Source organism: Myotis daubentonii, chromosome 10, assembly GCF_963259705.1.
Source record: "Myotis daubentonii chromosome 10, mMyoDau2.1, whole genome shotgun sequence".
Lineage (NCBI taxonomy): Eukaryota > Metazoa > Chordata > Mammalia > Chiroptera > Vespertilionidae > Myotis > Myotis daubentonii.
The window spans coordinates 57,184,602-57,212,133 of record NC_081849.1 but is presented as its reverse complement, the minus strand read 5'-3'; the positions used below and the strand labels follow the sequence as shown (position 1 = coordinate 57,212,133).

At 36.3% G+C, this 27,532-nt stretch overlaps 1 protein-coding gene across 2 annotated transcripts in view; it reads left to right on the top strand.

The window, feature by feature from the left end:
• The window catches only part of CRPPA (CDP-L-ribitol pyrophosphorylase A), a 178,065-nt gene that overhangs the window by 77,370 nt on the left and 73,163 nt on the right, over nucleotides 1-27,532 (top strand). For both annotated transcript variants that reach the window (XM_059712468.1, XM_059712469.1), the window contains 3 exons: nucleotides 1,582-1,674; nucleotides 2,146-2,238; nucleotides 17,209-17,340. In XM_059712468.1, coding sequence (XP_059568451.1) covers nucleotides 1,582-1,674; nucleotides 2,146-2,238; nucleotides 17,209-17,340 — 318 coding nt within the window. The remainder of the gene's footprint in view (nucleotides 1-1,581; nucleotides 1,675-2,145; nucleotides 2,239-17,208; nucleotides 17,341-27,532) is intronic.

The window sequence follows — 27,532 nt, the reverse complement described above, 5'->3', positions numbered from 1 at the left end:
AGGTGTCAAAGACTCCTTTGCTATATTTAGGTAATCTCTAAATTTCTTTACTCAAGCATGGAAAACACTGTTTCTGCTTGGGAGAAAAGCAATATAACCAAATAAAATAATTACACTTAACTGGAAACAATTATTAAAAGAGTCTCAGTTTCAAGAAGGAAAAAAATTATAATTTTGTTTTGTGTTTTTTTAAAGGGGGTACCAAAATGATAATATATTTAATACCGTTTGTAAAAATATTGTGTGTGCATTTCATGAAGCTTTTAATTTATCACATAATTGTAGAGCAAATACATTTTTAATAATAACAACAACTAACACTTATGCTGGGTACTGTGCTTTCTATCTATATCCTATTTTCTAAGAGCTTATGTTATATTTACTAACTGTTCATAATCGAGTTTAAGAAATATATATTTATATAATAGTTTTAATAAGGAAGCAGTATATATTGAAGTCAACATGGGATGGCCATCACAGGCAAGAATGAGCCCAGTGTTTGTGACCTTAGAGTTTAGGAATATTTGTGTTGCCCTAACCGGTTTGGCTCAGTGGATAGAGCATCGGCCTGCGGACTGAAGGGTCCCAGGTTCGATTCCTGTCAAGGGCATGTACCTTGGTTGTGGGCACATCCCCAGTAGGGAGTGTGCAGGAGGCAGCTGATTGATGTTTCTCTCTCATCAATGTTTCTAACTCTCTATCCCTCTCCCTTCCTCTCTGTAAAAAATCAATACAATATACTTTTAAAAAAAGAATATTTGTGTTGAAGAGTGAAGTTGGATGGTTAAGATTTGAATATAATATATTTGTAGATCTGGAGTACTTTAATGACAAATTCACAATTTTAGATTTAATCTAAAAGGAATTACACACACATTCATGTAATATATATCTCCAAACAGATCCCTTGTTTCGTAATTAAGTTGTAATATAAATTAATTAGAATATTGAACTATATGGAATAAAAATCTTATTAGGTAAGTGTTTGTAATATATGTACCATTCCTTCTAAATCTAGTCTGGGACTACCACTAGTAATTATCTCTTCACCTCTTCTTTTATCTTATTATTATTATTGCCCTAGTTCAACTCTTTTCTCTGTCACATATAATAATTTCTTATTGCTTTCCTGGCCTCTGGTCACTCCAGGTTTTGTTAAACCTATTCTTTGTAACTGTCGTAATTTAACATGCTTCCAGAATCCTCCAACAAGCTAACCAACCTTTCAATTTTATTCCAACATTCTCTGCGATACATTCTTTGTGTAAGAAACGCCCCTGGCTACTTGCCTGTACGGGAATATATCCTGTGCCTTTTTAACGTATTTTTCTTATCTGAAATAATTTCCCAATATCCCTGTTTGCTAAAATAATAATCATTATTTATGGACTAGTTCAAATGCTTTTTCTCTTGATAACCTCATAAACTTCAGCCAGAATTATTTATTTTTACATATGGTCCTTGACTCTCTGTGTCTGCAGCAAATTTGTATTCATTTATAACCAAGTTGTTTATGTTCATGTTTGGTCTTTCTATCTCATTTGGAAACTCCGTTTTCCCCCTCTATTATTTCTCTCCTAGCATGTGAAAGTCACATCTGGGCCTCTGGGTCATGCTGGCAGAGATCTCCAGCAAATCATCTTAGAGCAATGCTACAGTTTTGTTTGCGTGAATGTAAGTAGTAAATACAAATGACCGAAAGCACTTGTGGATCTTACACATGTAATGGGGAAGAGAATCTATGTTTCTTGATCAGTAAATATTTGATTTTAAGATTTTGATAGGTGAGTTGTGTCATTTAATATGCACTTGGAAGTTTTATTTTTTATCTTTTGAAATCGGAGAATAACATTTTCTAACAAGCTAATTCTCATCATGAGAAGATGTTGATATTTCCTTGGACAGTATTTTCAGTTTTCTATTTTGTACTTGGTATAAAGCAAATAAGACTATACAGGTACAAATTAATAACTGGTACACATTTAATAGGTATAAACTTATGGGTGCTCTTTAAAATTGATTAAAAATTGAGCTTTATAAATATTTTGAGTGGTTGTATAGAAGTTCTCATGTTTTCTCCTTGAATTAACTTTTAAATAATTTAAAAAATTCTTTTCACCTCCTTTTACTTTTCTGGTCTTTCAGGTTATGCTCTCTGCATTTGAAGAAACCCAGAAACTACTGAATATGCTTAAAGAGAGTCATCTTTCTGTTTTGTATCCTGTTGTTGTTATTTCAGTAAGTGAATTAATGCAAACTTTTCTCTCCAAACATATGCTTCCTTTTTGGAATTCAACTTTTTATTTAACACAATTCCATCAAACAGAGGAAATCCATTCAAACCCTACAGAAGAAACTCTTCTTTGTAGATTCTTGAACTTACTCCCTTACTATGAGTTCTATCGACTGCCTCTTCTTCTTTGGTTGAACTGACAGGTTTGGAAAACAATGTAATTCAACCTAGGAACCAATTTCGTTTATTTTTCTTTATTAAAGTCTCATAATGTATTGCTGCATTGACTAGCAGTTTGGATAGTGTGAAAGAGCTTTATTTAGCATATTACCAGGATCCCATTAGAGAAGAAATCCTGAAGTTAAAAAAAAAATGAGAGGAAAAAAACAGATGAGAGAAAATTTACTCTTAGGTTGTTTCATCTTCTCTGTTACATGGACAGCAAAAGGCGAGTGAGCAACAAATCAAAGAGAATTCCCAGAAGAATAGCCCATACAACTTTTGGAGAGATCTTTCTGTGAAAGACTAAAAGAATTTACTTGTGTAGCAGAGGGGAATATCTGAGAGCAAAACCAAGAAGAAAGAAAACTAGAGGCGAGGCCCGCCACACTGCCTGAGGAGCCTTGTCTGATCTGTAGCATTTTGCTGTAGGAAGGGGTTCCCAACATGAAATTCTCCAAACAAGTGCTTAGCAATTGCCAAGTTCCTAAAGCTCAGGCCTGTTCCATAGTGTGGAAATCTAATTCTTGTTAGTAAGAGCATTAATACAGAATAAAGATAATTCGCACTATAAAGACGCAACTCTAGACTAAGCAGTGCAAGTAGAAACAAATTAGCAATTGAAGGAGGCTTAATTCACTGCCCTGTTTGTTGTATTGGTTATATGCCCCAAGGATAAGTTGCTTGGGTCCTGCTGATTATGGAAATCTAAGTTCCACTTGACTGATTTTAATGGATGTTTTAATTGAAGTTTTTTAAGAACGTTATGAAAACGTACCCAGTGCTGGAAGGCTCTAAGGCTCTGTAGGATAGTGGTAAGTTCAGAATTCTGTGTTTGGCTCTCTGTTCTTTTCTTCACATTATAACTTGCTTAGAAATTTCATTTGGTCCATGTTCCCAAATATTATTCTGAAAAGGCAGTACAGTGCTGTGATGAGGGCAAGGCCTGGATCTCAGAATAACTCAGTTCCCTGATTAGGTTTCTTAACTTTTATGAGGCTACTTTCTTCACTTCAGAAATGAGGCTAATAACCCTACCTCTTAAATCTTTTAGGATTAAAATGAGTGCATGCAAAGTTTTGTTGACATCACAGTACTGGGCCCTTGGCAGGCACACAATGTTAGTTTTATTTAATAGTCTAGCTCCTTTTATTTCCAGTTTGGATGAGATGACTCAAAGTGTACTTGCATTGCTTTAATCTGATTCCCCAGCTTCAGTCATACATTTTTCAACATTCTATTAACTACTTCCTTCGCTATCTTCTCACACCTGGCGTATCCGATCTATCCCCCATCAAGTTGACTTTCTTAGTGTCAGTACCCTTGTGGCAGGCACCCAGGTGGCTGGGCATCTGTGTCACTTCTGAAATTTTGTTCTACCTCTGTCTCTCTTTATCAAACACACATGCACAGACAGTTTTTAAACTGTTAATTCTTCTGTTTCTTTTCCACTGTTGTATCTCAAACTCAGTCCTTTGTATTGCTTCTGTAAATATTTGAATTTAATTTTCTGTTGGCTTCTGTTGCGTTCCATTTTATGTATCAGAGTAAATGCAAGAATTTGTGTGACTACCTGGTGTTCTGTATCAAACTAGGGAAAAGATGGGCAATCCTCTATTTATAGAGGGAACTAGTGGCCCTGTGCTCGAATCTGTGCACGAATCCATGTGCAAATCAGTGTGCAAGTGGCTCGCTGCCCCTTGCCTCAGTTGGCCACCCCGCCCACCACCGCTATAGCTCTCTGCCCCACCCTCCTGTACCTCTCCTCCGCTTGTAGCTAAACGACCCTTTGCATATTACCTCTTTATTATATAGGATGTCTTTCAGACTAGTGTGAATATCATAAGTCTGTATACTGTAAATCTACATTCTATAAACATTATAAAAATTTACGTTAGAGAGTTGTCACTCCAATTATTATAATTAATATTTGTTCACCTGTTATTTTCTTATTGCATAGGTAGACTCAGTGTGCTGATATTAAGGTTATTATTAAAATCAACAAGAATATGTCACTGGAACATATCTAGAATCTATATCCTTAGGATGGAGCAAATCACTGGGAAAGTAGAGTAAAGAATGGATATTTACCATAGTTAGATTTCATTTCAGGTTCTGCATGGGTTTTGATTGTTACAATGTCAAATTCTCTCTGGCTTTTATGAAAGTGAAATGGGTTAGGAAACAGTAAATGTAGAAGGTTTTTTCATATCTAAGATAAACTGGTGTAGGTAGAGGCTACTTAAAGAAAGGAACAAAACTTTACTTGAAGAGTAGAAAAAATAATTAGGACTTTATCCTAAAAGAACTAGTATATTTATTTAAATTATTCTATTTTATCTTCTATTTAAGAAAATTAGGTTATGTTTGCAAAAATGAAAATTTTTTGCATAATCTTGTAGACATTATATGATAATGTGATTTTCTTCAAGTGATCATTTCTGAAAAATATTTTGGACATACTCAGTTTTGTAAACATTTCCTTTATTAATACTTTGATTATCAACATGCTCTTTTGGACTTCTATTCTTATTTTCTTTTTATATATTTTAAGTTGTGTAATTTTGCCAAGTTCTTATTTGTTGATGGTGTTGAGTATGATTGAAGGAATTTACCAATGTTAATTTGATCAACTTAATGACATCCTATGTCTTGGTAGATGTAAATTAATTTCATTATATTGAATTATCAGAATTTTCCAAATTTCTGCAATCAGCTCGAGACTGACTAATGGGACTGTTGACGATTTTGGCTAAACTCCATGCCAGCATTAAAGTGGGCAGACATAGTTTGATGGGGTCACTTAATAAGTGCTCTGTTTCTCAGAGAATCTGTGAGGGTCTATTTTGTATCCTGTGCAGTCTTTTAACTTCAGGCCTTTGGAAATACATACTCAGATAACAAGCACACCTTATACTAGGAGAATATGCCCTACTTGAAAGAAAAACAACACTTTTTAAATTCGAGACTGATTGGCATAAAGGAATTTAAAAAATTTCGAATCCTTTCTATGTCTCAACAAGAACACCTTATGAACATTGAAAAACAATACTTTCTTTCGTACAGTTAAATAGCGCAGCAATTATGTTTGAGAGTCCTTTTCAAATGTGATTTCTGAAGCTGTTTAGTCCTGTTAAGTTATCATGGAGCCAGAGTCTTTATCCTGAGTTGACTGAAGTTACTCTTACTTAGCCTTCTCTTCTTTGTGGTTACCAAGGGGTATATAGTATTGCTAACACCTTTCAGTTGGCAACTCTCAAGGGTATTATCTGGAAGCTCTTTTTGAAATCACCTGCTACAATAGCCATCAACCTGGGACATGCTCAGTTTTCTATTTTCTATTCCTATCATGTGTTTTGTTCACTACTTCAATAATGATGAACAGGTATTTAGAAAAATAATATATTGAATTTATCAAAATAGTATTAGGTAATTTCATAAAGTTTCTGGTATAAAAATCACTTGAAAGAACATAGGCTTTTGTCTAAATTAAACAAAACTCAAAAGTGCCCAGAGTGAATTATAGGCTGAATTCTTGGCTGAGAATGATTTGTTATTTTGTGTGTGACAATGGATAAGAGAGTTTCAGGAGACAAAACTAACTACATCTGTTTTTCTAGTCAAGATTATGAAAGCTCTGAAAAATACCTCCACAGGTTTAGAAAGTAAAATAGGGATTCTAATTTATTTGGATCTGGTAGGATTTTTACAAAATATCCCTTGGTACTACTATCAGATGAGACAATGAACAGTATATTCTTATTTAAAGCTTATTTTTTTTTTTCAATGAACATAGCCCAAAGTAATTGGCAACAAATCTAAATAGAAGTTCAAAATTGAAACAAACTCTTTAATTTTACTTAATGAAGTAGTTTATCACCCTTCTACAGCAAAATCATTTTACAATAACTATTTGGACAGTTACACAAGAGTTCTTTCCTCTGACAATTTAGACAACTTTATTGGCGCTTTATGAGAGATAAGAATCTCCTCATGAATTCACTCCAACAAAGCATAAATTATCATGTGGGATTTTAATGCTTTGAAAATTTTAAATAAACCTTCAAAAGTGCCTAATTTGGTTCTAGTTACTGGAAAGTAGTTTATTGACATAACAGATCAGAATATATGATATTTAAAATATTTCAAAATGTTTACTATTTGAACATGTCAGCAAATAAAAAAATAGAAAACCATCATCCATTGGCACTTGATACTTTTCACATCTGGGGGAACTGTCACAGAGATGTAAATTGTTTCCAGAAGGTTCTACAACTCACCAATGGCAAAGCCAGGAACAGAATCAATCCAATATGCAGTGTATCAAATACACTTGTTACTTTTATGTGTTAAATAATAAGATGGAACAAGATTAAAAATATACATATACACACATATATGAATTTAATATTTCTTCCTAATAAAGAACAAATGACAATTGAAAAAGCATATACATTCCTTCTTTTAAGTGCTAATGAGTTCTTACTTTAGCTTCACAGGGTATTGAGCCTTTATTGAATTTAATTTTTAAGCCATGTGATCCTGTTAAGTTTCTTAATGTATCTTTTTCAACTTTTACTTAACTCTTTGTTATGTGTGTGTCCTCCTGTTAACCCTATTACCACTAGGCTAAGAAAATGTGTTATTATGGCACAAGTTCTTATAAAACAAACAAAGAGAGCTGTTGTAATTCTTACTGCCTCCATATTGGATTTATTTATATCTATATGCTTTTATATTATACTTTTATAATTAATGATATATTTATACATATGTATTACAGAGCCCTAATTTATTCGTATGTATTTTTGAATGGATATTTTATGTGTATTTAATTGGCAATGAATGACTATGGAGTAAGTCCAAATACCTCTTCTACTTCCATCTCGATCATGTTGCTACTGTACCTTGATGGCTACTTTGATTTTGTCTTTCAGAAAAGTATAACTTTATTGTATGTTGAAATCTTTGGATGTTTATAATTAAGATACATTGCAGTTTTCTCTTTCATGGTTGTACACAGCTACAGTGGCAGAAATGCAATCATTTCAACAAATTCTACAAATGTTTTCATTTGTTTTCTGCTAATATTATAAGTCACAGGTATTTCCTGCCTAAATCAATAATAAAATCTAAAGAACTGTGCTTTAAAATACCTTTTAGCAATTTCAGTTATGAAAGGATTCATATCTAACACAGCGATGAGGAATGAAGTCATTCTTGTAGAAGGTATTGAATAGAAAGAATTGATTGTTATTTTAAGTTTAGGAGATCTTTGCTTATGACTCAATGGTCACTGGAAAGTGTGTGTTGTGGGATATAGAAATCCTCTAAGATTAATTGTAAAGCATATGCAATTGATGATGTGTAAAGACATGATTCTCACAGGACACACATTTCTAGTATTCTCTCTGTTAGTGAATATAGGTTGTTCATTTTCAGATAGAATTATGTTCTAATGGAATGTGCAAATAAATGAATTGCAGAAGACCTTTCCTATGTTTTATGAATAATTATTTTTCTCAATTAAGCACCAGGCTTGGAATCACTATTCATTTTCATATTTTAAATAGTTTACTGAGCTTAGTCAGATGAGCAAAATTATTTGTGAATTTATTTGCCAGGGCTGTCCTAATAAATCAGTGCATGAAATTTAACATGAAATGCACAGGAGGCAAAATAAATGAAACTAGCCTTCTTTGTCAGTGAGCTAGTATTAATTTTAGCCCTAAAAAAGAAATTGAACAACTGGTTTGGTCACTCAATTTTTCAAAAAATATGCCTGGGAATTTTGTTAGGTTTTTTTGTGTGTGTGTACTGGATTTTGTATTTTAAATAATGGGAACATTCTTTAGCTTAATATGTTATGCTATTTCTTTAAAAAGATGGAACCACCTATTTTTAACATCATTGAAGTTTTAAAATTAAATGTTATATGTCTATAATTAATAATAAATTCATGTAATACATATGCTAATATAAATATGCTTCCACAGTTTTCTGGGAAGCCTGAACTGTTCTTTATTGAAAGCATAGAAAGGTGATGGAATCAGTGCAAAAAGCTCCTTGCTCCAAACATGCTTTGGCTCGAACCCCGTTTATAATAAATGTACGTGTGATACTTTTGAAAAGTATAGTATGATGAAGTTTTCCTGGCATGAGAGGTTTTATTTTATGGGCGTTTGAAGCTTAACTTATTCTACTTAAATGCTGGGGCACTTGATTCACTGGTACCTGCTAGGGTGGGATGCAGCAAGTGTTGTGAGATGTTAGTGTCAGCATTGGAAATTCTGTGCTTTTTTAAAAATATATTTTTATTGATTTCGGAGAGGAGGGGAGAGGGAGAGAGAGATAGAAACATCGATGGTGAGAGAGAATCATTGATTGGCTGCCTCTTGCATGCCCCTTTCTGGGGATCGAGCCCGCAACCCAGGCATGTGCCCTTGACTGGAATCAAACCTGGGACCCTTCAGTCTGCAGGCCGATGCTCTATCTGCTGAGCCAAACCAGCTAGGACAGCATTGGAAATTCTTATGTGGGAATGACATGCCAGGTTCAAGTCATCTGCATGTCTCTTCTGAATACTTTGAGTGTTATTCCCATTTCTAGGTCTTTTGAGAGAGAAGCATCCATTTCTATTTTTTAAAAGTTTCCTATGATTATGGAAATGACAGAGTACTGAATTTTTTGCTAAGCCAGCAAGAGTCCAACTGTAATCTTGTGTGTTGAGCTCTTCCCATTTGTAGGAGATGGAACTTGCACTACATTTATAAATCTCAGCCCTTCCCCAACAAATGTTGCCTGCTAATGCATATTATTAGTATAATTTTGCTAGTGTTAATAACAACAGACACTTACTGAATACTTGAAATAATGAATCACCATTCTTTTCTTTAAAATCCATGATCCCATTTAATCTTCAGACCAGTCCTGAGAGTTGGTTATCATAGATGCCATTATCTCGCTGTAAGACTATGCCTCATGCTCATTTCACTTTACCACATGACATTCATTAGGAATGTTAATACTTGCCCTTTTCAAGTAATAGAAACCACATAGTTAGAGGAGAAAATGATTTAAAAATCATTTACTAGTGTGCTCTCATTTTGCCAGAGGTAACCCAGGCCATTTTCTTTGCCTGGATCTGAGATAACTTCTTTATACTAAGGGTTGGCGCATTTTTCTAATGAAGGGCCAGGTAGGACATATTTTAGGCTTCGTGGACCATATGTCTTTGGTGCAACTATTCTACTCTGCTATTATAGTGCAAAAGCAGTCAAGGATAAGATTTTTTAAAAATGGTGTGGTTGTATTCCAATAAAAGTTTATTTACAAAAAAACAGGAGGCTGGATTGCACCCATGAACTGTTGTTTCCTAAACTTTGGTTTAGATTTCTTATTCCTAAATGACCTATTCGCTACAGCTAGTTAGTATCGTGACCTAAAATATCTGTTAGATATTTCTTTAATGGACATATACTCCCTGAGTCATCAAGTCTCATGATTAAAGTATTGCTCATGTACCAATTTCTATATTTTTATCTCTAGTCTTCATCATTTCTCTAAGGTTTTACAGGAATGTTCAAGTGCTTAACGTTTAATATTTTGAATTCATCTTCTTCCCTCAGGAACTCTCCCTTTCCCAAAGTCTCTGTGTTTCAATCTTGACCTCATCCTAGCCACCATTACAACTTTTGCTAATTGCTAATTGCTCAAGCCACTCTCCTTATTAAAATCTTCAGAAGCTCTGCAACCCTACAGGACAAAGCTCAGTCAGATTATGAAGGCTGGGCCTGGGCTGGCTCTTGCTCAATGTCAAGGTCCTTACTCTCGCTGAACACTTTGCCCTGCGGCGGCTCTCATCTGAGGTAGTTCCCACAGGTCCCCTGTTACCTGACATACCTATGTTTCCTCTGGTGAATTTTTCTACCTGAAACACCATTATTCTCGTGTTCGCTTGCCTGATTGTTGTTATCCTTAAAATTTGAGTGTTATAGGGCAAAACTATTTCTTCTTGGAGTCATCCCTTCATACCCCTGTGCTCAGGCTCTTTCCCCCTGTCTCAACACAGTGTGAGCAGGCATTCACAAATGACTACAGAGTTGAACTTGCCTTGACATTCCTCTTTCACCTGTTTCAGGACTGCTTTCTACAAATATGGCAGATGCTTTGTGGCAACTTGCAGAAATGAAGGAGACTGGGAATGAGGAACTAAATAGAAATTACTTCTCAAGTAATAGCTACATTCTATTAAGAAGGATATTACTGTTCTACCTGAGGTTTTAGGACATTATTTGCTCTGTATAAATTTAAATTTTATGAATTTCACTATTTTGTTTTATGTTATCCTGCTTTCTTTTTGGTAGTTCCTTTTTTCCCCCATTTTGCCTTTTAGAAAAAGAAATTTTGTTTCATTCAACAATTATAATTGTCTAATTTACAGATGATATGTTTTTAGTTTTTATAAATCTTATCTTCATTGTTCATGTTAGAAAGTATACCTTATTGTGTGAATAAATGATTACTATGCTCTTCTTTTAATTCATTTTCTGTTTTCACTCTTAAATATAGGATTAAACTTTAAATGTTTCTCATTCCTAAGTGGGACAGTTTTTCTCTTATAAACTGAATTTAGGGGGTGACTTTCCAACATTTTTGGAGGAGGCATTCTTTTTTATTTCAAAATAATAAACTTTAAGTGGATCACTATCATATTGAGCAAGTAAAAAACTTGCATTTAGGAACACTAATTTTATCTTTTAGTTCATGTGTGTAGCATTTACTTATATATTTAATTAATAAGAAATATTAGGTTATTTTGACCAAGACAAAACTTTGAATCAAAGATTATGGAAGATAGTTGAAGGTTTCTTTTCCTAGTCTATTTCTGCATTTTATTTGGATTTTGAAATATACTGATTGGCCCATTAGATACTTAAAATATTAATAGTTGAAGGAGGTTTTTTTGTTTGTTTGTTTGTTTTCTTGCAATCTATCCTCTTCAATTAAATGGACCCAGAAGCCTGGATCCAGTAAGTAGATGTGGCCTTGTCATAAATATAATCATAAATATAATATGGAACAAAGGTATCTTCAAACTTATATGCTATGATTACAATGTATCAACAGAATGTGATGTTTCACTCAGTGATCTGTGTTCCGCAGCTTACTCTTACACCATCATGAACGCATGTGCTAAGCAGATGTTTCTTAACCATTCTGGCCATGCAAGTTCACTCAGCACTCATAGGTCATGAAAGTGTATCTCATTGTTCGATTCTCTGTGTGCAGACATGCCTAGGCCTGAATTAAAAAAAATAAATACAGTGCATTTTCCATCTTAGGCATTGTAATTTTCTTCTCTACAAGTTTGATTTGGGGCCTTTGTATATCTTTTTCTGTGCTCAACTTTAGAATCTATGGTATACCATTATAATTTTAATATCTTTGTTAATTTGAACATCTTTTTCAGTTTTGAGTCAGTTAAAAGTGTATTTATTTCTTTATTGTGGACCCTATTTTTCTGCTTCTTTATAAGCCTGGGATTTTTTTGGGGGGGGGGTCTGTGTCTATTTAAGGTGTGTTATATGGTTTTTAAATTTTCATTCAACTTGGAAACTTTTTGCCATTATTTTTTCATTATTTTTTCTGCCCTTCTCCTTACCTAGGGACTTTGGTTACCTGTATATTAGGCTGTTTGAAGTTGATCCATATTTCACTGGTGCTCTGTTTATTTTTTTCTTTTATTCTTTGAGTCATAGTCTTTATTTCCTTTTTCAAAGTTTCATTTTAAATTATTTCTGTTGCTATATTTTCAAGTTCACTAATCATATTTTCTGCCATGTCTAATATGCTGTTAACCCCTCCAATGCTATTAATTTTTTAATCTCAGATCTTGTTTTTCTCTTTAGAAGTTAGGTTTAGGACTATTTTACATTTCCTTTTCTCTACCTAACATGCTCATTCTTTCTTGTAGATTTTTAAATACATGGAACACAGTTGTTAAATGATCTTAATGTCATTTTCTATTAATTTTAATATCTTTTTCACTTTTCAGTTGGTTTTGATTGATTGATGTTTGTTCAGAGAAAAGTTAATAAATAAATATAGTTATATTTTAAAAATAAGGTTAGCTAAACAAATCTAGGCTTCATATTAATCAATAGATTGCTTTTAACTTTTTATTCTGAAAAATCTTATGGATAGTAGAGATGTTAGTTGTAGATGTATGTAATGCTTCAGATAATTGTGCCATAATACAGCAGTGGCAAAGTTATGTTCTTATAGGAGAAATCACTATTAGAGTAACTGAAAAAAAAATGTTCATTTTGTTTTTTTAAAACATCTTTTAAAGTAATGTTAGTTTTTTTCTATTGACTGTTTAAAATGTGAAGTTTTGGGCTCATTACTTCTTTGATCTTTTAAATAAGATTTGAAAAAAGTGTACACAAATGTAACATTTGTACTGATATAAAACTCATTTATTTTTAATTCTTTGGATAAATAGAAACATTTAAATCTTTTGTGTGGTTAATAATTTATGCAAAGTACATTTATTTTATTTCCTACCTTTTGTTACATGTCATTATTTTTCAGTCTACTAGTTTTGGTGGCATTTTATTCTGTTAAGATTTACAAATGGGTTGTTAAGCATTTGCTCTGAGTTTCCATGATAGCTTATAACTTAATGAGTTTCTATTCATCAGAAGTATGAGTTGAATTTCTTGATGGCATTAATTTAAATTTGTTCTAAAATGCAGTGATTCAATATTGAAAGCTTGTTCTTCTTTTCTTTTTAAAAGCACAATTCATTAAATTAAAGCAATTTTCATTAATAGAACCCATGTAATTTATAAATAGTTGAAGTGAGATGAAAGTTTTTCTAATGTTTTCTAATCCTTAAGATGAACTCTTACTTTGATCTGCTTAGTATTGGCCCGTTTCATCGGTTATTAGATTTCCCTCCTATTTCTTTGAAAACTTCTGTTTTGAAGATGTTGGGCCTAATTCATACAATTTACTTTTCTGTACACATATGTAGATAATTTTGCAGTATCTATTATGTGGATTCAGAGGACCTCTGTTCTATCTACCGATTCATTCTAATTCAATTATTTGATAATTACCAGAACTTTCATTTTGACTGTCCTTCCTTCCACTTTGGTGGGCATTAAGCAATGCATTATTTGAATATATATTTATGCTTCACAAATTTACTTTCTTTGTCAAATAAACAAAGAGTCCATTTTCCCTCCTATCGAGAATCCTGACCCCATTTTCAGGCCTTCGCGTGAACATGGACTCTGGAATGAGAGAAGTATTACATGCGGGTTTATGGAACATTCCTAATGTTTTTAAGAATATTGTATATGATGTTAATTATTGTCTTTATTTAATGTACCTGTCCTCAGAGACAAGTGAAAAAATCACATTTTAAAGGATAAAAAATCCATTGGAATTCCTCTGGGACCAGGAACATATTAAATGGTTGCTGGAAATAGAAAGCATGTGTACGACTGAATGTAGAAGATAGGAGGCCCAGAGAATCTTTTTTCCAAACTTTGTGAGTGGAAACCTGGCCCACCCACAAAGCTATGAAGCTACCCACATGTTATATGTTTAAGCAATTTACTAGTTTATAGGAGTGAATTGCTACCTTTAAAAAAATATATACATTTGGGTGGGGGATAGGAAGAGATCCTTATCTTTATTTATGTATGCATGAAAATGGCATCCTAAATGGGAAAAATTGTTTTTACAGCAATTTACATGTAGCAAATAAGTGAACAGTGCAGAAAGAGATCAAAGAACTCAACCAAATGAAATGTTTTGCTCTATTTCAATGGATGTAAGCCTGTCCAGGCTGTAAGTTTGTTTTATTAAGGCAAAAACATTTACATTTCTCTTTAGTTATTATGATCATTTTGTAACCCTCTGCTGTAGTCATATAAACCTGCCCAGTTTTTAAAATTAAAATTGATTGTGTTCTTGTATCAGCTGAAAGTTTTCCTGGAACTGATAAGTAGCTGCTGTATTTTAGAGCTTCAAAATTAGTTGCACAATGAAAAGTATATGCTCAGGTTTCATGGGATTGGTAGTAGGAAGTACACCTGCTGGAAATTATCTTACGCTTTTCATGTCATTAGGCCTACTCTTCTGGCAAAAGAGAACTTGGAGATGCATCCTACTTCTTCAACCTGATTATACATTTTATAAGTCAATATCCGTATCTGTTTCTTTAAAATTTAATTATGCCAACTAGCACAATGTTCAGCATCTAGTAATTACTCAAGTATAGGATCTGCATTAATCTTCTATGTTCTATTACTACATGCCTTGAGTTTCCCTATAACTTAAGTACATACTTGGCTTGATGGGATAACATAGGCAGTTTGTAGATGTATAAATAGCTTGCCTGGAACTCACTTTCATGCACCATTTCCTTAATTGAATTCATGCACTGTGTGGTGAACAGCATTGGCCTACTGATTTTTTTTAAAGTGTTGTTACATTTCTTTTTTTCCAAGGAGCTTGTGTTTGTTGTTTCTTACCATCTATAGCTGGAGTGAAAGTATTCCAGTCCTGTTTAGATATCTCATGATTTGGTGACAACTTTTAAAAACCATGGTACAATACCCTGTCCGGTGTGGCTCGGTTGGTTGGAGTGTTGTGCCATGCACTGAAGGGTTGTGGGTTCGATTCCCTGTCAGGGCACATGCCCAGGTTTCTAGCTCGGTCCCCAGTTGGGAGACTGCAAGAAGCAGCCTATGGATGTTTCCCTCTCATATTGATGATTTTTTTGTTTTTTCTTTTTCTCTCTCCGTCTTTCTTCCTCTCTAACAATCAATAAAAATTCTTTTAAAAAGCTGACAAAAAAACATGGTACTATGTCCTTCAGTTCAACCTATCTGTTTTTGCTACAGCACAAATCTTTATAAGAAAAATTAATTTATATGTGATTGATAAAGAAAGGAGTTAGGTCCATATAATGTGGAAGTGGCATCAGTTCATATGCAACTTTTCCTAGATAAGAACAGCCAGAAAAACAGCAATAGAATTAAAACTTGGGAGGAAACATGAAAAACCCTCAACTCAGTTGCTGCACTGAATGCAAAAAGCCTTTATACCATTCATTTTTGTTTGATTGATATATTAGTTTCTCAGAGAAATGTGGTAAAACATCCTTCTATGTTTATCAATTTGGAAATTATGTTTTTATAATTCAGTCATTTGTATGTTTGTCATTGCTAAAACATTATTCTCTGTGTTACAGAAAGAACATGATAAGATGTTTTGTTGTTTCATTTTTCTAAAACAGTGTATCTACATATATATGGCAACCAGAATGCCATAATGACAGAATGACCGGTCCCTATATCACCCACTGCAGCCAGCGAAAGGGCTTGATCAGGGGGTGGGTCCAGTAAGCCAATCTCCTGTGGCCCCTCCCCCACCCGGCCCCGCCCCTGATCAGCCTCTCCCATCCTGATCACCCCGCAGTCTGTCACCTCAGCCAGCTCTGCCCCTGATTGCCCACCCCCACACCAATCAGGGGTGGGGCTGGCCGGCCAACTTCCCATGGTCCCTCCCCTGCTGCTGGCCTCCAATCGCCCCCAACCCATTCAGGGGCAGGCTGGCCAGCCTACCACCCACAGCCCCTCCCCACAGCTAGCCCTGCCACCAATTGGCCCCACCCCACCCCAGTTGGGGGCAGGGCTTGCCAGCCAGGCACCTGTGGCCCCTCCCCCCAGCTGGCCCAGCCCTGTTTGGGCTCTGATCAGGGCAGGCTGGCTGGCCAATCTCCTGCCCTGCCATTTCTTCCTCCTGGCAGGCCCAGCCCGATTCACCCCTATTGGGTCCAGGCTGGCTGGATCCCACTCATGCACAAATTTGTGCACTGGGCCTCTAGTGTGAGCAGAGACAAAGGGAAGGGATTAGTAGGAGACAGGGTGGAGTATACTTTAAAATTTTTCTAGTCAATAAATGTACATAAATGAACAAATTGCAATCCTTGAAAGTTTTGATAATTTGGTAATGTGAAAGAATATACCTATTTCTGAATGATCATTCTGTATGTGCACTTGCATTTTAAATTATTTATTTTAAGCCTTCATGTCTTTTATATTCCATAAAAGAAAAATAGTACTGTAAAACCACAATAATTTAGAGAAATTATGAAATATCACCCTGTCCTTAAATTTTAAATTAAAAATGTTTATGAAAGTTGTTTGAATAATTTCAAGAAAATGTTATTTTAACACTGCTAAAAATAATTCTGTATAAGTTTTCTTTAAATTTAAGAAATAGTTTATTTGTTAGATATCCAATTAATTACTTTGAATTAGATTCTTCTAAAGAACTTGATGTACTTAAGTAAGCATACTTGAATTTTATTGATATTGTTCATTTAACATAAATTTATAAATATTTACCTTCTGCCTAGTTTCAAATTACAAATTATGATTTAAGTTGAGTGAATTGGTATGATCATATTTTTATACATTTGACTCTGTCACAAATTGAAACAATATTAGCACTTTGTTTTTCAGCATTTTATTCTCTGAGTGTTTACTGCATCTGTATTTATAAAGGATGATTCATTAATCATATTAAATATTTATGGCTTCGAATGCTTAACTACAAATTAACACAAATTGACAAAAATAATATTATAATTTTAGTTTCTTTAATGTTACAGATTCAAAGAAAAGCGAAGAAAAAGTATTCTAATTGTTAATTTTTATATTATTTTTCAGGTGCATTTTCTTGATTATAAATCAGTACATTTTGATCATAAAATGGAAAACCTAATGCAGATTAGGGAACTAGCAAAGGAAGTGAAAGAAAGAAATATTTTATTATGTGGACTTCTCATATATTACCCACAGGTAGGTAAAATGTTGTTCTCTTCAGATTGTATGTCCTATAGACTACAGATTTGGTAGTGGGAACCTGACTTTGTTAAAAGCAAAGAGATGTGTTAATAAGGAAAATATTGGCTGGAAAATTACTTATCTCAACTCGAGGGGAAAAATCAAAAGAAGTGCTTTGATTAGGGGGAAAAAACATGAAAGCTAGCAAATTGTCTTTCGCTAGGTGGCCCGCATAGAATAGAATTGCCAGATATGCAAATAAAAATACAGAATGCCCAGTTAAATTTGAATTTCAGATAATAAATAATTTTAAGTATATTCCAAATTTGAAATTTGCAATCCATATTTAACTGGACTTTGTTATTTAATTGGTAACCCTACTGTCATAATTCTTAGCCATTTGTATGATTTGGAATCGCTTATTTTATGTTAGGCTAAATATGTTGGTGAATGTGTTCTTTTTTTTTTTATTGCTTAAAGTATTACAAAGGGTATTACATATGTATCCATTTTATGCCCCCGCCCTAGACAGTCCCCTAGCCTCCCCTATCACCCAGTGTCTTATGTCCATTGGTTATGCTTATATGCATGCATACAAGTCCTTTAGTTGATCTCTTACCCCCCTACCTCCTGCCCCCCAACCCTCCCCGGTCTTCCCGCTGCAGTTTGACAATCTGTTTGAGGCAGCTCTGCCTCTGTATCTATTATTGTTCAAAAGTTTATAATGGTCTCTATTGTCCATGAATGAGTGAGATCATGTGGTATTTTTCCTTTATTGACTGGCTTATTTCACTTAGCATAATGCTCTCCAGTTCCATCCATGACGTTGCAAATGGTAAGAGTTCCTTCCTTTTTACAGCAGCATAGTATTCCATCGTGTAGATGTACCACAGTTTTCTAATCCATTCATCTACTGATGGGCACTTAGGCTGTTTCCAGATCTTAGCTATGGTGAATTGTGCTGCTATGAACATAGGGGTGCATATATCCTTTCTGATTGGTGTTTCTGGTTTCTTGGGATATATTCCTAGAAGTGGGATCACAGGGTCAAATGGGAGTTCCATTTTCAGTTTTTTAAGGAAACTCCATACTGTCTTCCATAGTGGCTGCACCAGTCTGCATTCCCACCAGCAGTGCACAAGTGTTCCTTTTTCTCCACATCCTCTCCAGCACTTGTCGTTTGTTGATTTGTTGATGATAGCCAGTCTGACAGGTGTGAGATGGTACCTCATTGCTGTTTTGATTTGCATCTCTCGGATGATTAGTGACTTTGGGCATGTTTTCATATGTCTCTTGGCTTTCTGAATGTCCTCTTTTGAAAGGTGTCTATTTAGGTCCTTTGCCCATTTTTTGATTGCATTGTTCATCTTCCTTTTGTTAAGTTGTATGAGTTCCCTATAAATTTTGGAGATTAGGCCCTTATCAGATATGTCATTGGCAAATACGTTTTCCCACACAGTGGGTTTTCTCGTTGTTTTGTTGATGGTTTCTTTTGCTGTGCAGAAGCTTTTTATTTTGATGTAGTCCCATTTGTTCATTTTTTCTTTAGTTTCAAGTGCCCTAGGAGCTGTATCAGTGAAGAAATTGCTTCGGCATATGTCTGAGATTTTCTTGCCTTTGGATTCTTCTAGAATTTTTATGGTATCCTGTCGTACATTTAAGTCCTTTATCCATTTTGAGTTTATTTTTGTATATGGTGTAAGTTGGTGGTCTAGTTTCATTTTCTTGCATATATCTGTCCAATTTTCCCAACACCATTTATTGAAGAGACTATCTTGGCTCCATTGTATGTTCTTGCCTCCTTTGTCAAATATTAATTGAGCATATTGGTTCGGGCCGATTTCTGGGCTCTCTATTCTATTCCATTGATCTATATGCCTATTCTTGTGCCAGTACCAGGCAGTTTTGAGAACAGTGGCTTTGTAATACAACTTGATATCTGGTATTGAGATCCCACCTACTTTGTTCTTTTTCAGGATTGCTGCAGCTATTCGGGGTCTTCTTTTATTCCAGATGAATTTTTGGAAAGTTTGTTCTAAATCTCTGAAGTATGCTGTTGGTATTTTAATGGGAAGTGCGTTGAATTTATAGATTGCTTTGGGTAGTATGGACATTTTAATGATGTTGATTCTACCAATCCATGAACACGGTATGTTCTTCCATCTGTTTATGTCTTCCTCTATGTCTTTTTTCAACGTCCTGTAGTTTTCTGAGTAGAGGTCTTTTACCTCTTTAGTTAAGTTTATTCCTAGGTAGCTTAATTTTTTTGGTGCAATGGTAAACGGGATTGTTTTTATAATCTCTCTTTCTGAAAGTTCACTATTGGTGTATAGAAATGCCTCAGATTTCTTGGGGTTAATTTTGTATCCTGCTACATTGCCAAATTCATGTATTAAGTCTAGTAGCTTTTTGATGGAATCTCTAGGGTTTTGTATGTATAATATCATGTCGTCTGCAAATAAGGACAGTTTTACTTCCTCTTTTCCAATTTGGATGCCTTTTATTTCTTCTTCTTGCCGAATTGCAATGGCTAACACTTCCAGTACTATGTTGAACAGGAGTGGTGAGAGGGGGCATCCCTGTCTTGTTCCTGTTCTTAGGGGAAATGGTGTTAGTTTTTGTCCGTTGAGTATGATGTTGGCTGTGGGCCTGTCATATATGGCTTTTATTATGTTGAGGTATGATCCTTCTACTCCCATCTTGCTGAGAGTTTTTATCAAAAATGGGTGTTGAATTTTGTCAAATGCTTTTTCTGCATCAATTGATATGACCATGTGGTTTTTTTCTTTCAATTTGTTTATGTGATGTATCACGTTTATTGATTTGCGGATATTGTACCATCCTTGCATCCCTGGGATAAATCCTACTTGGTCATGGTGTATGATCTTTCTGATGTACTGCTGGATCCGATTTGCTAAGATTTTGTTGAGGATTTTGGCATCTATGTTCATGAGGGATATTGGCCTGTAATTCTCTTTCATTGTGTTGTCTTTACCTGGTTTTGGTATTAGGGTGATGCTGGCTTCATAGAATGAGCTTGGAAGTGTTCCTTCCTCTTGAATTTTTTGTAGTAGTCTGAGGAGGATAGGTTTTAGTTCTTCCTTGAATGTTTGGTAAAACTCCCCTGTGAAGCCGTCTGGTCCTGGACTTTTGTTTGATGGAAGCTTTTTGATGACTGCTTCAATTTCTTCCATAGTTATTGGCCTGTTGAGATTTTTAGATTCTTCCTGATTGAGTTTTGGAATGTTGTATTTTTCTAGGAATTTGTCCATTTCCTCCAGGTTGTCTAGTTTGTTGGAGTAAAGCTGTCCATAGTATTTTTTAACAATCATTTGTATTTCTGTGGGGTCTGTTGTTATTTCGCCTCTATCGTTTCTGATTTTATTTATTTGGGTCCTCTCTCTCTGCTTCTTGGTGAGTCTGGCTAGAGGTTTATCAATCTTGTTTATCCTTTCAAAGAACCAGCTCTTGGTTTCATTGATTTTCTGTATTGTTTTTTTGGTCTCTATGTCATTTATTTCTGCTCTAATCTTTATTATCTCCTTCCTTCTGCTCACTCTGGGGTTTTCTTGTTGCTCTCTTTCTAATTCTTTGAGTTGTAGAGTTAGATGATTTACTACCATTTTTTCTTGTTTTTTGAGATAGGCCTGTAGAGCTATAAACTTCCCTCTCAGGACTGCTTTCAATGTGTCCCATAGGTTTTGGATTGTTGTGTTTTCATTGTCATTAGTTTCCAGGATGTTTTTAATTTCTTCTTTGATCTCATTGGTAACCCAATCAATATTTAATAGCATGCTATTCAGCTTCCAGGTGTTTGAGTATTTTGGGTTGTTTTTATTGTAGTTTATTTCTAATATTATGCCATCGTGGTCTGTGAAGACGCTTTTTATGATTTCAATCTTCTTGAATTTGGGGATACTTTGCTTGTGACCCAATATGTGGTCTATTTTTGAAGATGTCCCATGAGCACCTGAGAAGAACGTATATTCTCTGGCTTTGGGGTGAAGTGTTCTGAAGATGTCTATTAAGTCCATCTGATCTAGTGAGTCATTTAGGATTGCTGTATCTTTGCTGGTTGTTTGTCTATAGGACTTATCCAGTGCTGTCAATGGTGTATTAAAGTCCCCTACTATGATTGTATTGTTGTCGATCTCTCCTTTGATATTTTCCAGGAGTTTTTTTATGAATTTGGGTGCTCCTACATTGGGTGCATATATGTTTACCAGGGTTATATCTTCTTGTTGTGTTGATCCCTTTAGTATTATGAAGTGGCCTTCCTTATCTCTTGTTAAGGCCTTCACTTTGAGGTCTATTTTGTCCGATATAGGTATTGCTACCCCAGCTTTCTTTTCCTTTCCATTTGCCTGAAAGATATTTTTCCATCCTTTCACTTTCAGTCTGTGTGAGTCCCTTCTAATGAGGTGGGTTTCTTGTAGACAGCAGATGTATGGGTCATGTTTTTTTATCCATTCAGCCACTCGATGTCTTTTGGTTGGAGCATTTAGTCCGTTTATGTTTAAAGTTATTATTGAAAGGTACTTGTTTGTAGCCATTTCTTTTTGTGTGTGGCTGTTTTCTTTCTGAGCTTTTTATTTCTTATTTTTATACCAGTCCCTTTAGCATTCCTTGCATTGCTGGCTTGGTGGTGACAAACTCCCTTAGCCTTTTTTTGTCTGTGAAGCTTCTTATTTCCCCTTCAAGTTTGAATGATAGCCTTGCTGGATAGAGTATTCTTGGATTCAGTCCTTTGCTTTGCATCACTTTGTAAATTTCAGTCCATTCTTTTCTGGCCTGATGTGTTTCTGTTGAGAAGTCATTTGACAATCTAATGGGAGATCCCTTGTATGTAACTTTCCGTCTCTCTCTTGCAGCCTGTAAGATTCTCTCTTTGTCCTGAACATTTGCCATGGTGATTATGATGTGTCTTGGTGTGGGCCTTTTTGGGTTCACCTTGTTTGGGACTCCCTGGGCTTGTGTGACTTTTTTCTTCCCCACCTCAGGAAAGTTTTCTGATATTATTTCTTCGAGTAGGTTTTCTAATCCTTGTTCATCCTTCTGTTGTTCTGGTACTCCTATTATTCGTATGTTGTTTCGTTTCATGTTGTCCCAAAGCTCCCTTAGGCTCTCCTCCTGTCTTTTAATTTTTTTCTCCAATTGCAGTACATTTTGGGTGTGTTTTGCTTCCTTGTCTTCTAATTCACTAATTCGGTCCTCCGCTTCTCCTAGTCTACTGTTGATACTTTCAATGGAGTTTTTCATTGCAGCTATATCACTCTTCATTTCTTCTTGGGTCTTACTTAGGTTGTTGATTTTTTCATCTGTTTCTTCTAGCTTCTTCCATATGTTATCGATTTTTTCATCTGTTTCTTCTAGCTTCTTCCATATGTTATCGATTTTTTCATCTGTTTCTTCTTGCTTCTTGCAGAGGTTGTCGATTTTTTCCTCCATCCAGTTTATGCACTCTAGGATCCTTATTCTGAATTCTTTATCTGTCATGTTGCATGCCTCTGTATTACTTAGCTGCTTTTCTGGAGAGTCCTCCTTTTCTTTCCTTTGGGGGTTTCTTTGTCTACCCATGTTTGATCTCACTGACATATCTAGACGTTGAATTGTTCAGTGGTTGCTCCCTTGGTGGCAGTGACTCCTTGGTCTGTGGTTGCTCTTCGGGCGGTTGCGGTAGCAGCTGCTCTTCAGTTGTCAGCAGCTCCTCTGGTGGGTGCTGTTCACAGCTGTGGTGGCTCTTCTGGCTGGTGGGGCGAGGTTTCACGTACAGCTGCTGTTCCTCAGCAGAGGATGTGGTGCTCAGGAGGTTGCTGTTGCTTGGATCTGCTGCGTTGATTTAAAGGCACAAAATACAACACAACAAGGCACCACGTACCAGGCACTATACACAACTATATTCACGATATTAATAACCCCAATTAAAGGTGACCACTTGAATTAAGAGAATTAGGGGATAAGGAAGAAGGAAGAGAAAAAGATAAAAGAGAAAAAGGAAAAGAAAAGTAGGGACCAAAAAAAGGGAGTGCAAAAATGAAATTGGGAAAAAGGAAGGGGGAAAATAAAAGCGAGAAAAGAAAAGAAAAAAGAAAAAAGAGCGAAAAGAGAGAATGAAGTGGAAGAGGGGAAGAGACTTTTTATATGAGGAGAATACTCCTATAGAACAGCCATTAATCCCAACAAATTCCAGCAACAGCTCCCTAGATATGAATGCAAACTAGAAACAACCAATAATATAACGATGAAAATAGAATGGGGAACACTAATTCCAAAATAAAATAAAGAAAAAATAAAATGGCGCTTTAAAAAATGGTAAAATGGTAGCAGTAATAATACTGGTTAAAAATAAGAAGGTAGTAATTAAAAGGGCAAAATCAGGTGATGGAAAAAGAAGAAAAGAAAAAAAAAGAACAGAAAAAAAAGAATGAAAAAAAATTGGTTTCTTAGTTAAAAAGTGAAAAAAGAAAAAAAATTGCAGTAGTGAAGGTCCTTCGTTTCTTCTATTCTTCAGTGTGGCTCGCCTTAGACCTTCCAGGTATTCAGGAGAGTGTTGAGTTTCCCTGCGATATACTGTTCCTCTGTGTTGTAAACCACAGTCCTTATTTTAAAGCATGCCGCATTTATTTCCCAGACTGCCTTATTTTGTGTTTAGCAAAGAGTCAGTTTGTGGGTCAGCCTCTGGGTGGCAGTGTTCTGGGGTTGGCCTCTGAGGCTATAGGGCCTCTCTGTCCAGTGGAAGTTCACTGCCCAGAGCTGACTGCGTAATAGTTAGTTACCTGGGCTATGTTGTTGCTGGGATTGAAAATCCCCCTATAGGCCAGACCCTGTTAACTCCCAGGGATTGATCAGGTTATCTTAATCCTTGATCTCATACAGGGTGGAATCTGGGTGTGGCTGTGCTCCTTGCCTGGGGGCTGGGGGGAGGAGACTCACTCTCAGGAGCGGGTGGCTGCCCCAGTCCTGGGCTCAGGGGTGTCTCAGCACTCAATTCGCTGCCACCTCTCCCGGCTCCCCCTCTCTCCCCAGTCTCTCCGCAGATTCCACTCCTCAGCACACTCTCCCTCTCTTCAGCACAGGTGAGTGTCTGTATCCGAAATGTCCCATGGACAGGATTCAGTGAAAACAGACAAACAAACGCCGGCCCTGGAAACGGGGAAGGCTTGGTTTCTGTAAGCTTCTTCTCTTACCGGGACTGCATGGTCAGGTCAGCTCTTCAGGCTGCCCCCTTTAGGCTCAGTCCTCCGCGGTCACAGAACCCAGCTCTCAATTTCCCTGGCGGCGCCAGGAATCCCGCGGTTCTCTTTTCCCCTGTCAGGGGCTGTGCCTGTCCCAAGGGACGCGGCTGTCTGCCACGCGGTCTCCCTCCGACTCTCTGGGCTCAGAGGTCTGGCAAACTTTCCTGCCCAAATCCCTGGGTTTTTTTACCTTTCCAGGGGAGTTCTGCTCTTCCCGGCTGCAAACCCTCTCACCAGCTGAGCAATTTCGCCAATTCGGTGTGAGTGTTACTAGCTTCAGCTGCTCGCTCCATTTGCTCCGGGACACGACCTGGGACACGTCTGCCTATATCGCCGCCATCTTGGTTCTCCCCCTGAATGTGTTCTTAATCACTTGAAAACAGTGCTTGGCATTCAGATTACCAGAGGACATGTTATTTAATTACAGAAAAATCTTATCATTACTGTCTTTAATAGCAGCAAGTTAGTTAAGCAGAAGGTAAAAGAAATTAGCATTATAAATTCTTTGTGCAGAGAAATGTTATATAAATCAAACTTTTTGGAACCTATTAGAGAAGGTGGATTTTTCATTTTACATAGATACCTTTCATGGAATTTGAAGAATGCTCTAGAGTTTCTTAGAATTACCACACAGCAGTCAAAGAAATGAAATAGTCAACTGCTTTTTTAATGGTTTGGAATAAAGATTATTTGGTACTGACTGCCCAGGAAATGACAGGTATTTAAAGTTATATGGATGATGAATAACAGCTATTGTTGCTGAAATATTTAAGGTGCTTTTTAGCCTGAAGGTAACATTTCTTTTGAAGCAAGTGAATTTTCATCAATATAAGGTTTATCTTTTAGCGACTCCCTTAGTTTTCTTTAACTTTTGAGTTTGTTTCCTCTGCTTCTAAAATATAAAAGTATGACCTCTGGTTAGTCATCAAGAACAAGGCATACTTTGCTTAGAATCATGGAATTGTAAACTGTTAGTGCTGTAGGGGCTATTGGTGTTAGGACAACCAAAGCCTAAAGGATACATAAACTTGTCCATGGACATATAACTGTCAGAGTTCAGGAATATTTTCTGTTCGTTAGATTGTCTTTGATTGTACTCTAGATTATTACAGTGGTAAAAATAAATCAGTCCCTTCTTTTGTGTCATGCAAGGATCATAGATGCACACCTGTGCCACACTATACTGACATAAAATAGAGTTCATTGAGGAAAATCTCAAAAGCTGAGAAATGGTAGAATACACACAATCCCTGGGACTTTCTTCATTCTATTATTTAGGCTAAGCAAAAGGGACCATGCTGGCATTCCAGTGGTGAGTATGGTTGCCAGATAACTATAGCATTCCCAGTTGAATTTGAATTTCAGACAGTCTATAAATTTTGGTATAACTACTAATGGCCCAGTGCACAAACTTGTGCATGGGTGGGGTCTGGTGGGCCCACCCTGATGGGTGGACATCCAAGAAGCTGGCCAGGAAGTATGATGCCTTTTTGGCTCAGAGGCTCTCATCAAACAGATCCCAGTAATCCCAGGCCCAGGCCTGAATAAGGCTGGCAAGTTCCTTTCCTGTTGTCCCCCAGTGAGAACATGGTAGCCAAAGTCCACAAAGTGAAATCTACGATCAAATTTGAGATGAAGAGGTTGCTTTGCCTGCCAGTGGCTATTGGCCATGTGAAGATGACGGATGATGAGCTTGTATACAACATCTCATAGCTGTCAATTTCCTGGTGTCTTTGCTAAAAAAGAACTGGCAGAAAATCTGGCCTTTATACATCAAGAGCACCATGGCAAGCCCCTTGCCTGTACTAAGGCACAGCTGAATAAACCATATTGCTATCATTTAAAAAAAGATATATGCCTCTCATAATTTTAGGAAGCATACTTAGGTGCAGCTTATCTCTTCTTAAAAGAATAATGAGGTTGTTTTCAGATATGTGAGAATGTTTAATACATGTTTGTCCTCAAAGATCCAGGTGTGAGTTAACTCTTATTAGCCCAACAAGTTGTCCTGTGCGTAATTCCACCTTAAATAGTATTTGCCAAAGGTCCCCTGATGTTCAGTAGCTATGCCATTAAAAAGGGGCTGTGATTACAAAATGGGAAGCATCAAGGAATAGAGTTAAACAGACTTCTTTAATGAAGGCCTTCTCACAAATCCATTACATACAAATCAGTGATTAATCTATTCAAATTGGGGACAAGGGGTGTGCCATTTTCCATGTTCTCCTGTAACCCTTTAACTGTAGATAATTCATGGGATTGATGTTCCATAAAACAAACTTGGGGAAACATTCCTCACATATATGCCCTACGTAAAGAAACTTCTACCTCCAGATACACTCTTTTTATACTTCCATTTAGTTATACTAATTTTTCCCTTTAGTTATACCAGTATCTCTAATATTGAGTGCTTACTTAACAGGCATTCTTTGCCGGGGTCCAACCCCAGCAGGTCCAGGGGTTCCCAAAGGCGTAGACGGAGTCGGCGAAGAAGGAAGGACACGGAGACAGTGTTCAGTTGATCAGCAACCTAGCCAGGATCTCTAGCCCAGATCTCCAGAGAGGTTCTGCTTCGGATCTCCAGCGAGGTTCTGTAGCCATGTTCCCTCGCTAGGTTCTCCAGCCAGGTTCTGTCCAGGCTCTCCAGTCAGGTTCAGTGTCCAGGTTCCAGTCAGGTTCTCCTGCCAATCTCTGTAGTCAGGTTCAGTCCAGGATCCCTTGCCATGTTCTCCCGCTAGGCTCTGTCTCTAGGCTCCGAGGCCAGTCCCTCTCCAGGATCCTCCGGCATGCCCTCTCCAGTGAAGTTCTTCTGTCTCTAGAGAACGTTCTGTGTAGGTTCTGTGCCTAGGCTCTGTCTCTCTTGGTCCTGTCTTCCAAGCCCTGTGTCCTTAGTTCTGTGTTCTGAGTTCTGAGTGTTTCTGTCTTGTTACAACTGTATTTATACCAGTTGATTCAATCCTATCAATCTCTAT